This window comes from Rhinopithecus bieti, unplaced genomic scaffold, assembly GCF_001698545.2.
Source record: "Rhinopithecus bieti isolate Rb0 unplaced genomic scaffold, ASM169854v2 scaffold_1853, whole genome shotgun sequence".
Lineage (NCBI taxonomy): Eukaryota > Metazoa > Chordata > Mammalia > Primates > Cercopithecidae > Rhinopithecus > Rhinopithecus bieti.
This window is the reverse complement of record NW_016804151.1, coordinates 4,050,186-4,063,315: the sequence shown is the minus strand read 5'-3', so window position 1 is coordinate 4,063,315 and position 13,130 is coordinate 4,050,186. Positions and strand designations below refer to the sequence as shown.

The following is a 13,130-nucleotide window of genomic DNA, read 5'->3' as shown; positions in this document are numbered from 1 at the left end:
CGCACCCGGCCTAATTTTTTTTTTTTTTTGAGACACAGTCTCGGTCTGTCACCCAGGCTGGAGTGCAATGGTGTGATCTCAGCTCACTACAACCTCCACTTCCCAGGTTCAAGAGATTCTCCTGTCTCAGCCTCCCCAGTAGCTGGGATTACGGGTGTGTGCCGCCATGCCTGGCTAATTTCTTGTATTATTTTTTTGAGATAGAGTCTCGCTCTGTAGCCCAGGCTGGAGTGCAGTGGCGTGATCTCAGCTCACTGCAAGCTCTGCCTCCCGGGTTCAGGCCATTCTCCTGTCTCAGCCTCCTGAGTAGCTGCGACTACAGATGCCTGTCACCATGCCCAGCTAATTTTTTGTATTTTTAGTAGAGACGGGGTTTCACCGTGTTAGCCAGGATGGTCTCGATCTCCTGACCTCGTGATCCACCCACCTTGGCCTCCTAAAAAGTGCTGGGATTACAGGTGTGAGCCACCGCGCCTGGCAATTTTTTGTATTTTTAATAGAGACTCGGTTTCACTGTGTTCCCCAGGCTGGTGTCAAACTCCTAAGCTCAGGCAATTTCACCTACCTCGGCTTCCCAAAGGGCTGGGATTACAGGCATGAGCCACCGCGCCCGACAGCCTTCACCATAATTTGACAAGATTGAGAGAAACCTTGTCATTATCAACTCTAAACACTTACCAACATCTTATAATGTCTCACTGATATTGAAAGTTCTAATTGCAATCAAGGCTTCTGCTACACATATATAAGAGAAACGAGCATTGCAATGTGTGATTTAATCATGAATCAACAATAACCTCAGCAAAGACTCAGCCCTAATATCAGAAATGAGGATCTTTGAGAAATGATTTCTGAAAGAACTAACCAGGCCAGTCGTTCAACTTAAAACAAAACAAAATAATTTTCCATTTAGTCCATGTAGCTTCTGGTCTAAGAAAACTTGCTATGGTGAGAGGGAACCTAGACCCCTGGTCCTCAGCAGGACAGTACTAATCATGTCTCTTCTCTTTTGTTCCTTGCAAATAGGGAAGGACAGGAAAGGCTTGAAAGCAGATAGCAAACAGAAACTGAAATGGAGATGTTGTACGTTTTTTCACTTCTAATCACTGAGAAATCTTTCTTTAAGGAATCTGAAAGAGGGCAAGTTCTCAGAGAGGAAGGCTCTGTCAGAGGCAAAAGCTGAAGAGCCTTTGGTGTCCAGGAAGCCCAAAATCAGCACTCAAATGGTCAGAGTAAGGAATGATTTATTTTTGCAAAGTAGCTAATTTCCTAATTTGTGTTTGTTTGCTTACATATTGTCTTAAATACAATCTGCTTTCATATTTGTTTAAAGTTTGCCAGTGTTTTGCTATTTTAATTAAAAGATCTGATTTTCACAAACTGGGAATGGGAAAGTACTGGGCAAACTGGGTGAAGGCCTGCAAAGCCACTCTCAGGCTAGGGCCTTTCCTAGAAGACTGGTGGGACAGGTCACTTCAACTGTAGGGATAGCTTTTTGGTAGGCAAATAAACCCCAATAAGGAGGAAACTGCAAAATCAGAAGTTAGGAGGAAATATGCATGAAATAGCAGTTTTATTCTTTCATCTAGATTCTTTCATTTAGATAAAAGCTCCAAAAGGGAGGGCCCAGGTCATATTTACTTTTCTTAAAAGAGAGGGAGAGTCAAGGAGGGAAGAGGGGAGAGGAAGAATGAAGGTCTGATGGAACCTTTTCTTCAGGGGCTGTTCTAGCACTCACATATGAGTATAAGCTACCCCGGTACTCAATAACCAATTACTTCAGGAATACCTAATAATGGCAGTCACTCCAGACTGACTCACATAAAGGATTCTCTTGGTGAAGAAATGATTTTTAAGATAATTTTTTTGATTAAAGTTATATATATTATTTAGTAGTATATTCATATATAATATGCATATTATAATGTTCATTATTTTCTGATTTTAAAAGTTCTAATCCTCATTTTACTTAACCTATGTTGGTTAAGTAATTTAAGGCCTTTGTATAAATTTTAAATGGGAAAAAAACGATAAAGATGAATATAAAAATCAGATTTAATCTTATCACCCAGAGATACCTGGCAGTAACATTTTGATGTACTTCCTTATGGGCTTCTTCCCTATCTAGGTATACTATGGTCCCCTTCCCAATAGGATGACCCAGTGCCAGCCAGTAATCCTTGAAATTTAGATGCAAACATTATAAATGTTTATTGTTTACAGAAAAAAAGTATTTTTAAAAAACTACTTTATCATTATTTTCCCATTAAAAAAAATTATTCCAGAAAGACATTTTACAGTCAAACTGTCATTCTCCCCTACTAGTGAACATAGATATTATAATATTTCTTTTTCATTCTTATAAGTAACACTGCAGTAAACAACCTTGTATATACATTTTTTTACCAAATCTTTTTTATTTACCTTTACAAGTCAGAGGATCTCTAGTTTCCTCATCTATATAGTTTTCTCATTTATGAAATGGAAGATTAAAATAATAACTGCTTCCTGGAGTCATTAGGGAGATTAAATGAGATGATGTTTATACATTGCTTTATTTAGTGCTTGGCACATAGTGGGTACATAGTAAAATTTAATTTTATTATTGCTTAAACCTTTTAAAGTCTTAACACATATTACCAACTACATTTCCCAAACAACTTTGAAATTCTCCTTAGCTCATTTCACTGCATCCTCACTGAATCCAACTGTTTAAAAATTGTTTCATTTAGTCAGCCATTATAAGAAAATCATTAATGGATAAAAGATTCAAAATGGCAGAATCAAGCCCATTTGGAAAGTTAACATAGAACCAAGACTTTCATTATAGCACTGACTTATCTCAACAGTCTCGAATACAAAAATACGACCGCTGAGGTAAGGCTGAGTTTACCCTGACTGAATGGAAATCCTGCTACCTTCTTTGGTTCTGACTCTCCTAGTCACATATTTCTTATATCACTTCTCACAGCTTCCAAATGGGCGGGCTAAAGGAGGTTTGTAGTTAACAGCGCCACAACTTTTTAAAAAAAACATTCTCTGGGCTGCTTTTTCTACCTTCCATATCGTGTCTCAAGCAACACAGTTCTTGTTTTTGTTTTCGAACTCCTTTAATGCCAGTTCTCTCAGTGTCCTCCTCTCCCAGATACAGCACTGTTTTCCTGAACATGGGTCTTACCTCCAACTTTACTATGGTTAGAACTTTTGAGCCACAAAATTGGCTATCTATATGGGAAAAAAGGAATTGTGGCAGGGGCCATTTTCAGCTGTCCTTTAATTTTAAACATTTAAGCAGATTTATGTTATGAATGAATTTGTATTTTTTAATATTGTCAATGCAAACTTACACCACAGGTAATGACTCCTTCACAGACTCAACAGTCTGAGAGTCAGTTTTTCTGACCCTCCACTATCTGTTGGGAATATTTACTTTGCAGAAGTCAGAAAATAGAGTGGTAATTTTAAATCTGCACAAGACTACTTCCATATTGCCAATTATTTCTGAAAATGCTAGCAAGAAAAAACAGGAAGTCCTAAGACTGTCAGCTTAGTTGGAAAGAACAAGGGAATGCTAAATAGTTTAAGGTCTTCCTAGCAACAGCTAACATTTAATGAACACATACTATTGAAGTGCTTTACTTATTTGTTATATCATCTCTATGAGATAGATACCTTTTTATATCTATAGACAGCTTAAGAACTGCCCGGGGTCATATGGTTCACAAGTGGTGGTGCCAGCATTCACAACAGGGCAGTCTGGCTCTCAGCCACTCAGATGCCTATCAATCTAACAATCCAACTCTTAATGTAGGTACTTCATGTAAAAGTTCACATTTATTCTGGAGAAGAATTCTTACTGGAACAAAGAGTAAGGTGCCTACTGTTAGAGTGGCATTAGTACAGGTATATTCTTGGTGACTGATGTTCTCAGATAATTATGCTGACAGCCATTGGTTCAGGAAAGGTATCAACAAAGACATAACAGAGTTTAGAGGTATAAAGAAAGTTATGTCACACACGCTATTTAGAAATGACCCAAACCTTTCTCAAAGGCTTGTGTTTTCCACTCTCTCCAATTAACACAAACTGTCCCTGCCACTCCTCCATTCATCAAGCACAAAGTCAAGAACAAAGCAAGCTTGTGAGGGCAGCGGTGAGGGCAAATTGGTCTTTGCCCTGAGGAAGTCATCACAGTCTCATTTCTAAAGTTTACCTGATCCAAGTCATTCCGTAGAGCAATTTTGCTTGTTACTAGTTCATGGGCGAGGTCATCATTCTCTTGTTCCAACCTCATGCTGGCCTCCTGTAATCTTCGGTTCTCCCTCTGCAGAAAAAGAACAACAGCCGGAGGTGGGCATTAGTGTCTGGACATACAGAAATGAATAGAACTAGTGAGGAAAAACAAGCAACAAAGTGAACTTTCAAAGGTGTAAAAAGGAGAAGGCGCAAGTGGCACAGGAAGGCAGGATTGCTGTATGGGAAACAACAGTGAGTTTAGCTAGCAATGCAGATGCAGTTCTCTACCCGGTGAAACTTGTCCCTTAAACTCTCAAGATGGAACTTCATTATAAAACATGTGCCACAAAGAGCAAACTTTCTGAACATACCCCCCCAATCCTGTGAGGTTTTTACATAGATCTAGAACACAGACACAAGCAATTCTTTATTTGAAACATGCACGGTAGTCTCACCCTTGACCTCAAGAGAAACCACAAGACACAGTAGGAATGAAACAGGGGAAAACCACTAGACATTTCTTCAAATTGTTTTTCTAAGACAGGGTTCATATTGAGTATATTTAAGAGCATTAAATCAAGAATCATGACACATGGGTTCATGACTTTGCTAACAGTCGACATTTTTATTCTTTGAGTAAGAATATATTTACTTTTCTGAACACCTACTTCTGGGTGACAGCAATAGTCATATCTAGTTTTGTTGTTTTTTTAAAAAAACTTCAGATTAAAACATTCCAGGTAAAATAAATTACTGAGGATTTCTGCCCCCCACCTTGAAAAATCTGAAACAAAGTTACATGATAAAAAAATAAAAACAAACAAACAAACGAAAGAAAAAGAAAAAAAAAACCAAGTCACTAATTCTTATGAAGTAAGGTCTTTCCTTAACTAAACACTGTGAACTTGGTATGTTCACAACTATTTTCAGAATAGTTATTTCATGTCTTCCATTCCAAAGTATCAAAATTACTTTCTTTGCTACTGTTAACAGTTATAGGAGATTCAAAAGACAGCTGACAGGAAAGACTTATGTCACGAGACCTTCCTGTTTTTCNTTTTTTTTTTTTTTTTTTTTTTTGTCAAAAACCTTTGACAAAGCAGTGATACAAAACTAGAAGACAAATATATGTTTTGGAAGATAGTTTATCATAGCATACCAGGCAATGTGAAGTTAATTTTATCTTCTATATAACAACCTGGTGTTTGCTATATTGAAAGAGAAGACAATTTCTTTCTTTTTCCTGTTTTTTAAAAGAAGGGCTAAGAAACATTGCACCTTGATTAACCAGCCACCAGGGCCCATTTCTGTCTCTTTTTTTTTTTGGAAAAAAATTAGAAAAGTTGGAGAATGTTAAAACATTATTGAAAAACATATCAGCCGGGCACGGTGGCTCACGCCTGTAATCCCAGCACTTTGGGAGGCCGAGCGGGGCGGATCACGAGGTCAGGAGATGGAGAGCATCCTGGCTAACACCATGAAACCCTGTCTCTACTAAAATACGAAAATTAGCTGGGTGTGGTGGCGGGGGCCTGTAGTCCCAGCTACTCGGGAGGCTGAGGCAGGAGAATGGCATGAACCCAGGAGGCGGAGCTTGCAGTGAGCCCAGCTCGCGCCACCGCACTCCAGCCTGGGGGAGAGAGCGAGACTCCGTCTCAGAAAAAAAAAAAGAAAAAAGAAAAACGTATCTACCAAAAAAGATAAAAACAATCCCAAATCTCTTTCATACTTTAAATAAATTCACAATAGAATTCGACTCAGTGTTAAAATACTGGAGAAGGCTGGATGCAGTGGCTGGTGCCTGTAATCCCAACACTTTGGGAGCCTGAGACTGGAGGATTGCTCGAGCCCAGGAGTTCAAGACCAGCCTTGGCAACATGGCAATACCGCATCTCTATAAAAAAATTTTTTTTAATTAGCTGGGTACAGCCAGGTGCAATGGCTCATGCCTGTAATCCCAGCACTTTGGGTGGCTGAGGTGGGCGGACCACTTAAGGTCAGTTCAAGACCAGCCTTGCCAACACGGTGAAATCTCATCTCTACTAAAACAAAATAAAAAATTAGGCGGGTGTGGTGATACACAGCTGTAATCCCAGCTACTCGGGAGGCTGAGGCAGGAGAATTGCTTGAACCTGAAAGACAGAGCTCGCAGTGAGCCAAAATTGCACCACTGCACTTCAGCCTGGACGACAGAGTGAGTGAGACTCCATCTAAAAAAAAAAAAAAAAAAATTAGCTGGGTGGTGTGGTGTGCACACATGATCCCAGCTACTGGGGAGGCCGAGGTTGGAGGATCACTTGAACCCAGGAAGTCAAGGCTGCAGTGAACTGTGATCATGCCACTGCATTCTCACCTGGGTGACAGAGTGAGAACCTGTTTTAAAAAAAAAAAAAGAAAGAAAGAAATACACAATAACAGGAAATGCTTACACTGCCTTGTAGGGGGAAAAAAAACCCCAATAAATAACTGGAGAATCTCATTATAACAATATAAATAATAAATACTGACTGTAGGTAGTGAATTTTCTTTACTGTTGTCCTTTTCCTTTTAAAAATGTTTTCAAGTTTTCTACAATGAATATATATTTGTAATAGGATTTAAAAAATAGTTTTATTAAGGAAAAAAAAATTCAGAATTTTAATTCCATTGGAAGGGATAAGATGCCAAAATGAGAAAAAAAAATTTAAGTCCACTTCTGTTAGAAGGTCATATTCTACACAAAACCATATTGGATCCTCCTTTTTGACCAAGATATAATGTAACCCCTCAGAAGTGGTGCCTTGCTAGGAACTCTTCCCCAGATGTTCCTGAGAAGACTGTGTATGCTCTTGTAGAGGCAACTTGTACTCATCAGATTCTGTCTGTTCCCTCAATCTACAGAAGTTCCACCCTCCCACAGAAACTTAATAAATGTAGAGACTAAAAAACAGATTTCTAAAAAGCCAGAGCTTCTACAATGAAATCTTTCAATCTTTGCCTAAGTAACACAATTTCTAGCAGGGGCTGAAGAGTTAGCCTTTATTTCTGATCTATCTATTACTCTTTTCATGGAAAAAAAAAAACTTAAATACTTATAGGAAACTTAGATTAAAAAAAAGATTTGAGAAGCTTTTTCAATAAATTTCCTACTAGCCAGGAAAGAGTAACAATACCAGCACAATTTCAACATGACATATTTCACAATGCAGCTGCTTAGCGAGGGAAGAGATTTTTCTCATTTCTTGATAAATCTCTTCAAGAAACTAAGATAAGACTACTTCAATAGCTATTCCCGAGTTAAGTGTCCTATTGCTATTGAAATTGTACTTGTATAACCCCAAAGTACAAAAACCTCCCTCGACTATTATGTACATTACATCCATTTGGCACAAGTGAAAATGTTGTCACTACCAGTTTTTCAGGTTACAATTATATGCTTAGAATTGAGTTAAAGTAACCTCCAGGTAAAGTCATAGGATGTTCGTGGAAAAATACTTTGTTCAAGTATTTAGAAATCATGCCAGGTAGCTACTTCACTGTTGATTAGAGATAAATGTCTGATGGATTATCTGTTATATAAGAAAGAGGTGTGAGTTCAGCTGAAATTCTGACTAGTAACTTCTCATTACAGTGACTGTTGCAACTGAAACCCTTCCTTACAGACACACAGTTAAAGGGGCAAGGGCAAGGGTGGGAAAAGATTTGGGAGAAACTGAGAGTCTCGGTCCCTGCAAAGCAAAATAGCCTAGAGGGCACGCCTACTGGCTTTTGCTTTAGCAAGAAGCTTCAATTTAGTGTCTGCAAAGCAAGCAGCACAGTGGGAAGTGTCAGACTCCTGCTCTGCACTCACAGACAAGTGGGAAAGCAAGCTACAGGGCCAAAAATGCAGTATCATCCTCCAAAGTATGAACCCAGGGTGAGTGCTACTGAGCACTACAGTGAGACCCTGCTACTGAGATGGAGATTTTCTACAAAGAACTTGCCCACACTTACCTACTGAGGGCTAAACAGAGCTTATATTACTTGGCTGTCTTTTACAGTTCTTCTCAAGGAGCCAAAACTGTTTTCAATACTGACCCATTCCAGAAAAAGTTTGCCTGTATTCTAGAATGGAGAAGAGAGTTTGGTTTTGATGGTCTGGGGAAAGGTAGTAACCCTGCTTGGTTCATTTTGAAATGTTAACAAGGGTTGCCCATGGGAGACAGACTCAAAGTCAGCCCCAATAACCTTAGTCAGCCCAGAGAAATTCATATGCTCTAAGTTTGCACAAGCAGATGTGCTGACTGCTCAAAGCCTGTAAACAAAACAGGCAAACTGGTTCCCTCTTGCCTTTCAGAAAAGATTATAGGAGACACTGCTTACATAACTCTTAACACTCACATCACACTGTCTGAAACATATACTCCCCATCTCACACAACTGACACCACTTGAATAAAAAGCAGATAACAACTGTCCTCATAGTTTCACCCCTCATGGATACGAGATGTACAGCTGGGAAAGTTTGGTTAGTAACTTTTGGGAGGAGGATACTGCATTTTTCAAAGAGACAGACACCGATGTTACAGACATACATAGATTAAAAAAAGAAACTTACCTCCTCAAAAGTCATAGACCAACTACCGTTTTCAATCATAGGTACAAAGACAATTAAAAAAAAAAAGAATATCCAATGAAATTGAACACCTACTAAAATATTTATGAAATGGCAATAACAAAAACAGACACTTCTTAATGCTCTTTTGCTTTTCCTTCGAGTGTCATATAACTCTAAGTTCTCTCTGTGACTGCAAACATTGAATGGAACAAAGTATACTTGAGGCAGCTAGTGGGCAAGTCTCAACTTAGGAAGACTCATATCCTCAAACTCCTCCCTCTCCACACTGCTGTTTACAGTTTGCATGAACGACTAAAATGCTGTACGTGGAACTATTAAGGAACTACGGTGTGAGGTGTTGATACTGTGTTGTTAAAGCTGGGTGGAAGGAACTTCCTTATATGACAAGGTCAGAAATCTTGCAAAACAGTTCATCTTCAGACAAAAGAATGAAATTGCTGGGCAGGGTAATGCAAAAAAAAAAAAAAAAAATGGATCCTGGATCTCACGTGTACCTGGGGGCTGAAGTCTGGGTGAAGCAGTTCAAGGGATTGTGAATGTCATTTATTCCAAGATGAGAAACCAGAGAAATGTGAACTTGTAATTAAAAGTAAAGAAACTAAGCTTTAAAGGAAAAAATGACGAGGAGGGAGGTGGCTTTATAAACCCTAGCTCAATATTTTGGGTGTTGTCTGCTGCTATGATGAATTCTTGGCACATGGTTTTAAAGCCTTTTAAGGGTCAGGAGAAAATGTTTTCCTAAAAGACTCTGTGCAAATTTATTAGCAACACCACACTCAACGCTCACATATTTTCTTTTGGATACCTCTTTTAAAAGAGTTGACGGCTATCATATTCAAGTTTTCAAATGCCTACAGATAAAATGTTTAAATATCTATGTTGTCCTTAAATGAAGATCTGAGAAAGAAAATATGGATATTTGAAGCTTTTTACTTTACTCATCACATCCAATTTTATCTTTGTAGTGGAAAATTTCAAAATTTTAAATGTCAAACTAAAAACAAAATCTTGTCAGTAATAAATGACAGCTGGCCAAACAGACTGCATTTCTTTTAGCACTTAAAAAACTATCTTAGATTATACTCTTGCATAGAGGTCAGCAAACTTCTAGTGTAAATTGCCAGACAGTAAATATATTAGACTTTGCAGGTCGCATGGTCTACGTTGAAATTTCTCAACTCTACCAGTGTCATACAAAACCAGCCATACATAATAAATAAATAAATAGGTGTGGCTGTATTCCAATAAAACTTGGTTTACAAAAACTGGTAGTGAGCCAGATTTGGCCTATAAACCACAGTTTGCAGATCCCTGCTCTACTCTAGCACACAAATCAAATTTTCAAAAAGCAAATGCATTCTAGATGATATAGAAACATATTAGTGTCAGGTAATTTTCTCAGTAATACTTAAACGGAAAAGAAAACTTTCTAAAAATTAATGATTCTTGAAAACTCTGACGATCATCACTAAACATACTAGAAATTCTTAGTGTGCCGAATGCATATTCTTCCCCCAAGGGTTAAGTACAAGGGACTAAAAGACCAGCATTGTTAGAAATCGCCCACTCCTGATTAGCTATATTGCTTGAGAAGCCAAAAGGATTTAGTTTCGCATCTTCACCATCCTACAACAATGAACTCTCTGGGTTATCCAAGCTCAAAGAGAAAGTGGAAGCCTTCTGAAGTTTATCATTAAGTTATCATAGGCATATAGAAAACAACCTCATGTCTATTACTATTCCTTAAAAGCACATTATTTCATAACATAATATTTCCAAAAGCCAACACAGTCTCTGTGATGTGAAAAAATAATAAAATGTAAGTTTATTTGCTCTGGCAGAAAAACGTGTTTTTTTTTTTTTTTTCTGTTTGTTTTCTTTTAGATGGAGTCTTGCTCTGTCACCCAGGCTGGAGTGCAGTGGTGCGATCTCAGCCCACTGCAACCTCTGCCTCCCAGGTTCAAGAGATTATCCCGCCTCAGCCTACTGAATAGCTAAGACTACAGGTGTGTGCCACCACACCCAGCTAATTTTTGTATTTTAAGTAGAGAAAGGGTTTTTACCACGTTGGCCAGGTTGGTCTCGAACTCCTGACCTCAAGTGATCCACTCGCCTCAGCCTCCCAAACTGTTGGGATTACAGGTGTAAGCCAACGTGTCTGGCCAGAAAAATAATTTTCAAAGATGGATTCACTTATCTTGACTCCCCTGAGTAAGAAAGGGTCCAACACCAAAAAGGGCCCAACAGTTTTAAAAAAATCTACTCCCTCATTTTATAGGTTAGAAATGTATCCTAATTTAAACTTTTCTTCATTTGTCAAGTTTAAAAGAAATGTGGTAATTGCTCTAAATTATTACATTAGATATGTAAGGATGGCAAAAAAGTACAATTAAGCTTTATTTCAAATATTTCATTTGTATTATTTTTACTATGCATAATAGCTTACTTTGAAATTACATGTAGGACCAACTGCTCTACAAAAACTAGTATGTGCAAGAAAAAAACTGGAAACATAGAAGAATCATTTCCTTTGTTTAAATTACATTTTGATTTTAAAAATTACTATGTTTAATCTCAAGAACGAGGTTAAACATTCTAAATTTAATTGTACTGAACATGGATAAGACACTTCAATTAGAAATTATGTATTCATAATACTATCTGTGTCCCAAACCCACGACAGTGTAAGCATTCCAGATTCTTTTAGTATTTTCCCATCTAGAACAGGTAACTTTTATTATGCTTTGGGAGATTCACTGAATTTAATTAATTAGCTGTGTGTGTGTGTGTGTGTGTGTGTGTGTGTGTGTGTGTGTGTATTTATTTATTTATTTATTTTTGAGATGGAGTCTCGCTCTGTCGCCCAGGCTGGAGTGCAGTGGCGTGATCTCGGCTCAATGTAAGCTCCGCCTCTCGGGTTCGCACCATTCTCCTGCCTCAGCCTCCCAAGTAGCTGGGACTACAGGTGCCAGCCACCACACCCAGCTAATTTTTTTTTTTTTTTTTTTTTTAGTAGAAATGGGGTTTCACCGTGTTAGCCAGGATGGTCTCGATCTCCTGACCTCGTGATCTGCCTGCCTCCGCCTCCCAAAGTGCTGGGATTACAGGCATGAGCCACCGCGCCCGGCCTTTTTTTTTTTTTTTTTTTTTTCCTTGAGACAGAGTCTGGCTCTGTTGCCCAGGCTGGAGTGCAGTGGCATGATCTTGGCTCACTGTAACTCCCCCTCCCAGGCTCAAGCGATTCTCATGGCTCAGCCTCTCGAGTAGCTGGGACTACTGGTGCTTGCCAGCACACTCAGCTAATTTTTGTATTTTTTAGTAGAAGCAGGGTTTCACTGTATTGGCCAGGCTGGTCTGGAACTCCTGACCTAAGTGATCCACCCACCTCAGCCTCCCAAAGTGCTGGCATTACAAGCGAGAGCCACCATGCCCAGTCAATTAGCTGTGTTTTTTAAGGCTTAGTTCACATTTGTGCAAATAGTTCTTTAATTAAACCAGAAAAGCATATCATTCTCCAAAGGTAGATGAAGGCTAAAGATCTCCAAAAAGTACCATCAACTGACACCATCACTAGAAAACTTTCCTCACAATAGAAACAATTCATCTCTTTAAGATAGAAAATATTTTAATTTCTGAAATTGGTAACTTTGCTTATTAAGGGCTTAGTTACTAGTTTCTAAAATACACTAAAAACAGCTACACATATTGATGAATGTGTGTTTTCTGGGGAACCTGTATAAAAATGAAAACATGCTTACTTCTACAGCCAAATCTTTATCCTAATTTCAGCTTACTAGAAATCAATCACTAAATTTACAAACCAAAATATTAGAGTAGACAAAGAATTTTACACAAATCTGGTCAGGTCCAAGTTAAGAAGGAAGATAAAAGAGATTTGAAATAAATATTCTACATTGTTCTTCCAAAAAAGTTTCCTTTCTGTCTCTTGGAATCTAGTCATGAAGAGAAACAGAAAGAATAAAGGCTATAAAGCAGTCATTATGGTGTTCACTGAGATTAAAATATAAACTGATGCCAAGCCCAGGTAGCACAGGCAGTGCATGTATATGTGTGTATGACCTACGTATATATGTTTATATCTGTGTGTATACATACAATGTACAACATATGTTCTATCTGGAAATTAATGGGCTTCACTAAAAACTAATGTACCACCCACTGTGTTGGCTTTTATTCTACAAATATGAACACATAAAAGATCAACAGTCTCTAATTAGCTCTAATTTCAACAGGAAGCTCTCCCTCCTGCAAGGCTTCTAAACAGGTACCTCTGGTGT

At 38.3% G+C, this 13,130-nt stretch overlaps 1 protein-coding gene across 5 annotated transcripts in view; it reads right to left on the bottom strand.

Annotated features, from left to right (window-relative positions):
- The window catches only part of RABGAP1L (RAB GTPase activating protein 1 like), an 808,808-nt gene that overhangs the window by 23,128 nt on the left and 772,550 nt on the right, over positions 1–13,130 (bottom strand). For 4 of the 5 annotated variants that reach the window (XM_017866951.1, XM_017866953.1, XM_017866956.1 and 1 more), the window contains one exon: positions 4,214–4,324. In XM_017866951.1, the coding sequence (XP_017722440.1) occupies positions 4,214–4,324 (111 nt within the window). Of the gene's footprint in view, positions 1–4,213; positions 4,325–8,811; positions 9,152–13,130 lie in introns of those variants that run through there. The other variant, XM_017866955.1, reaches the window with a different exon arrangement.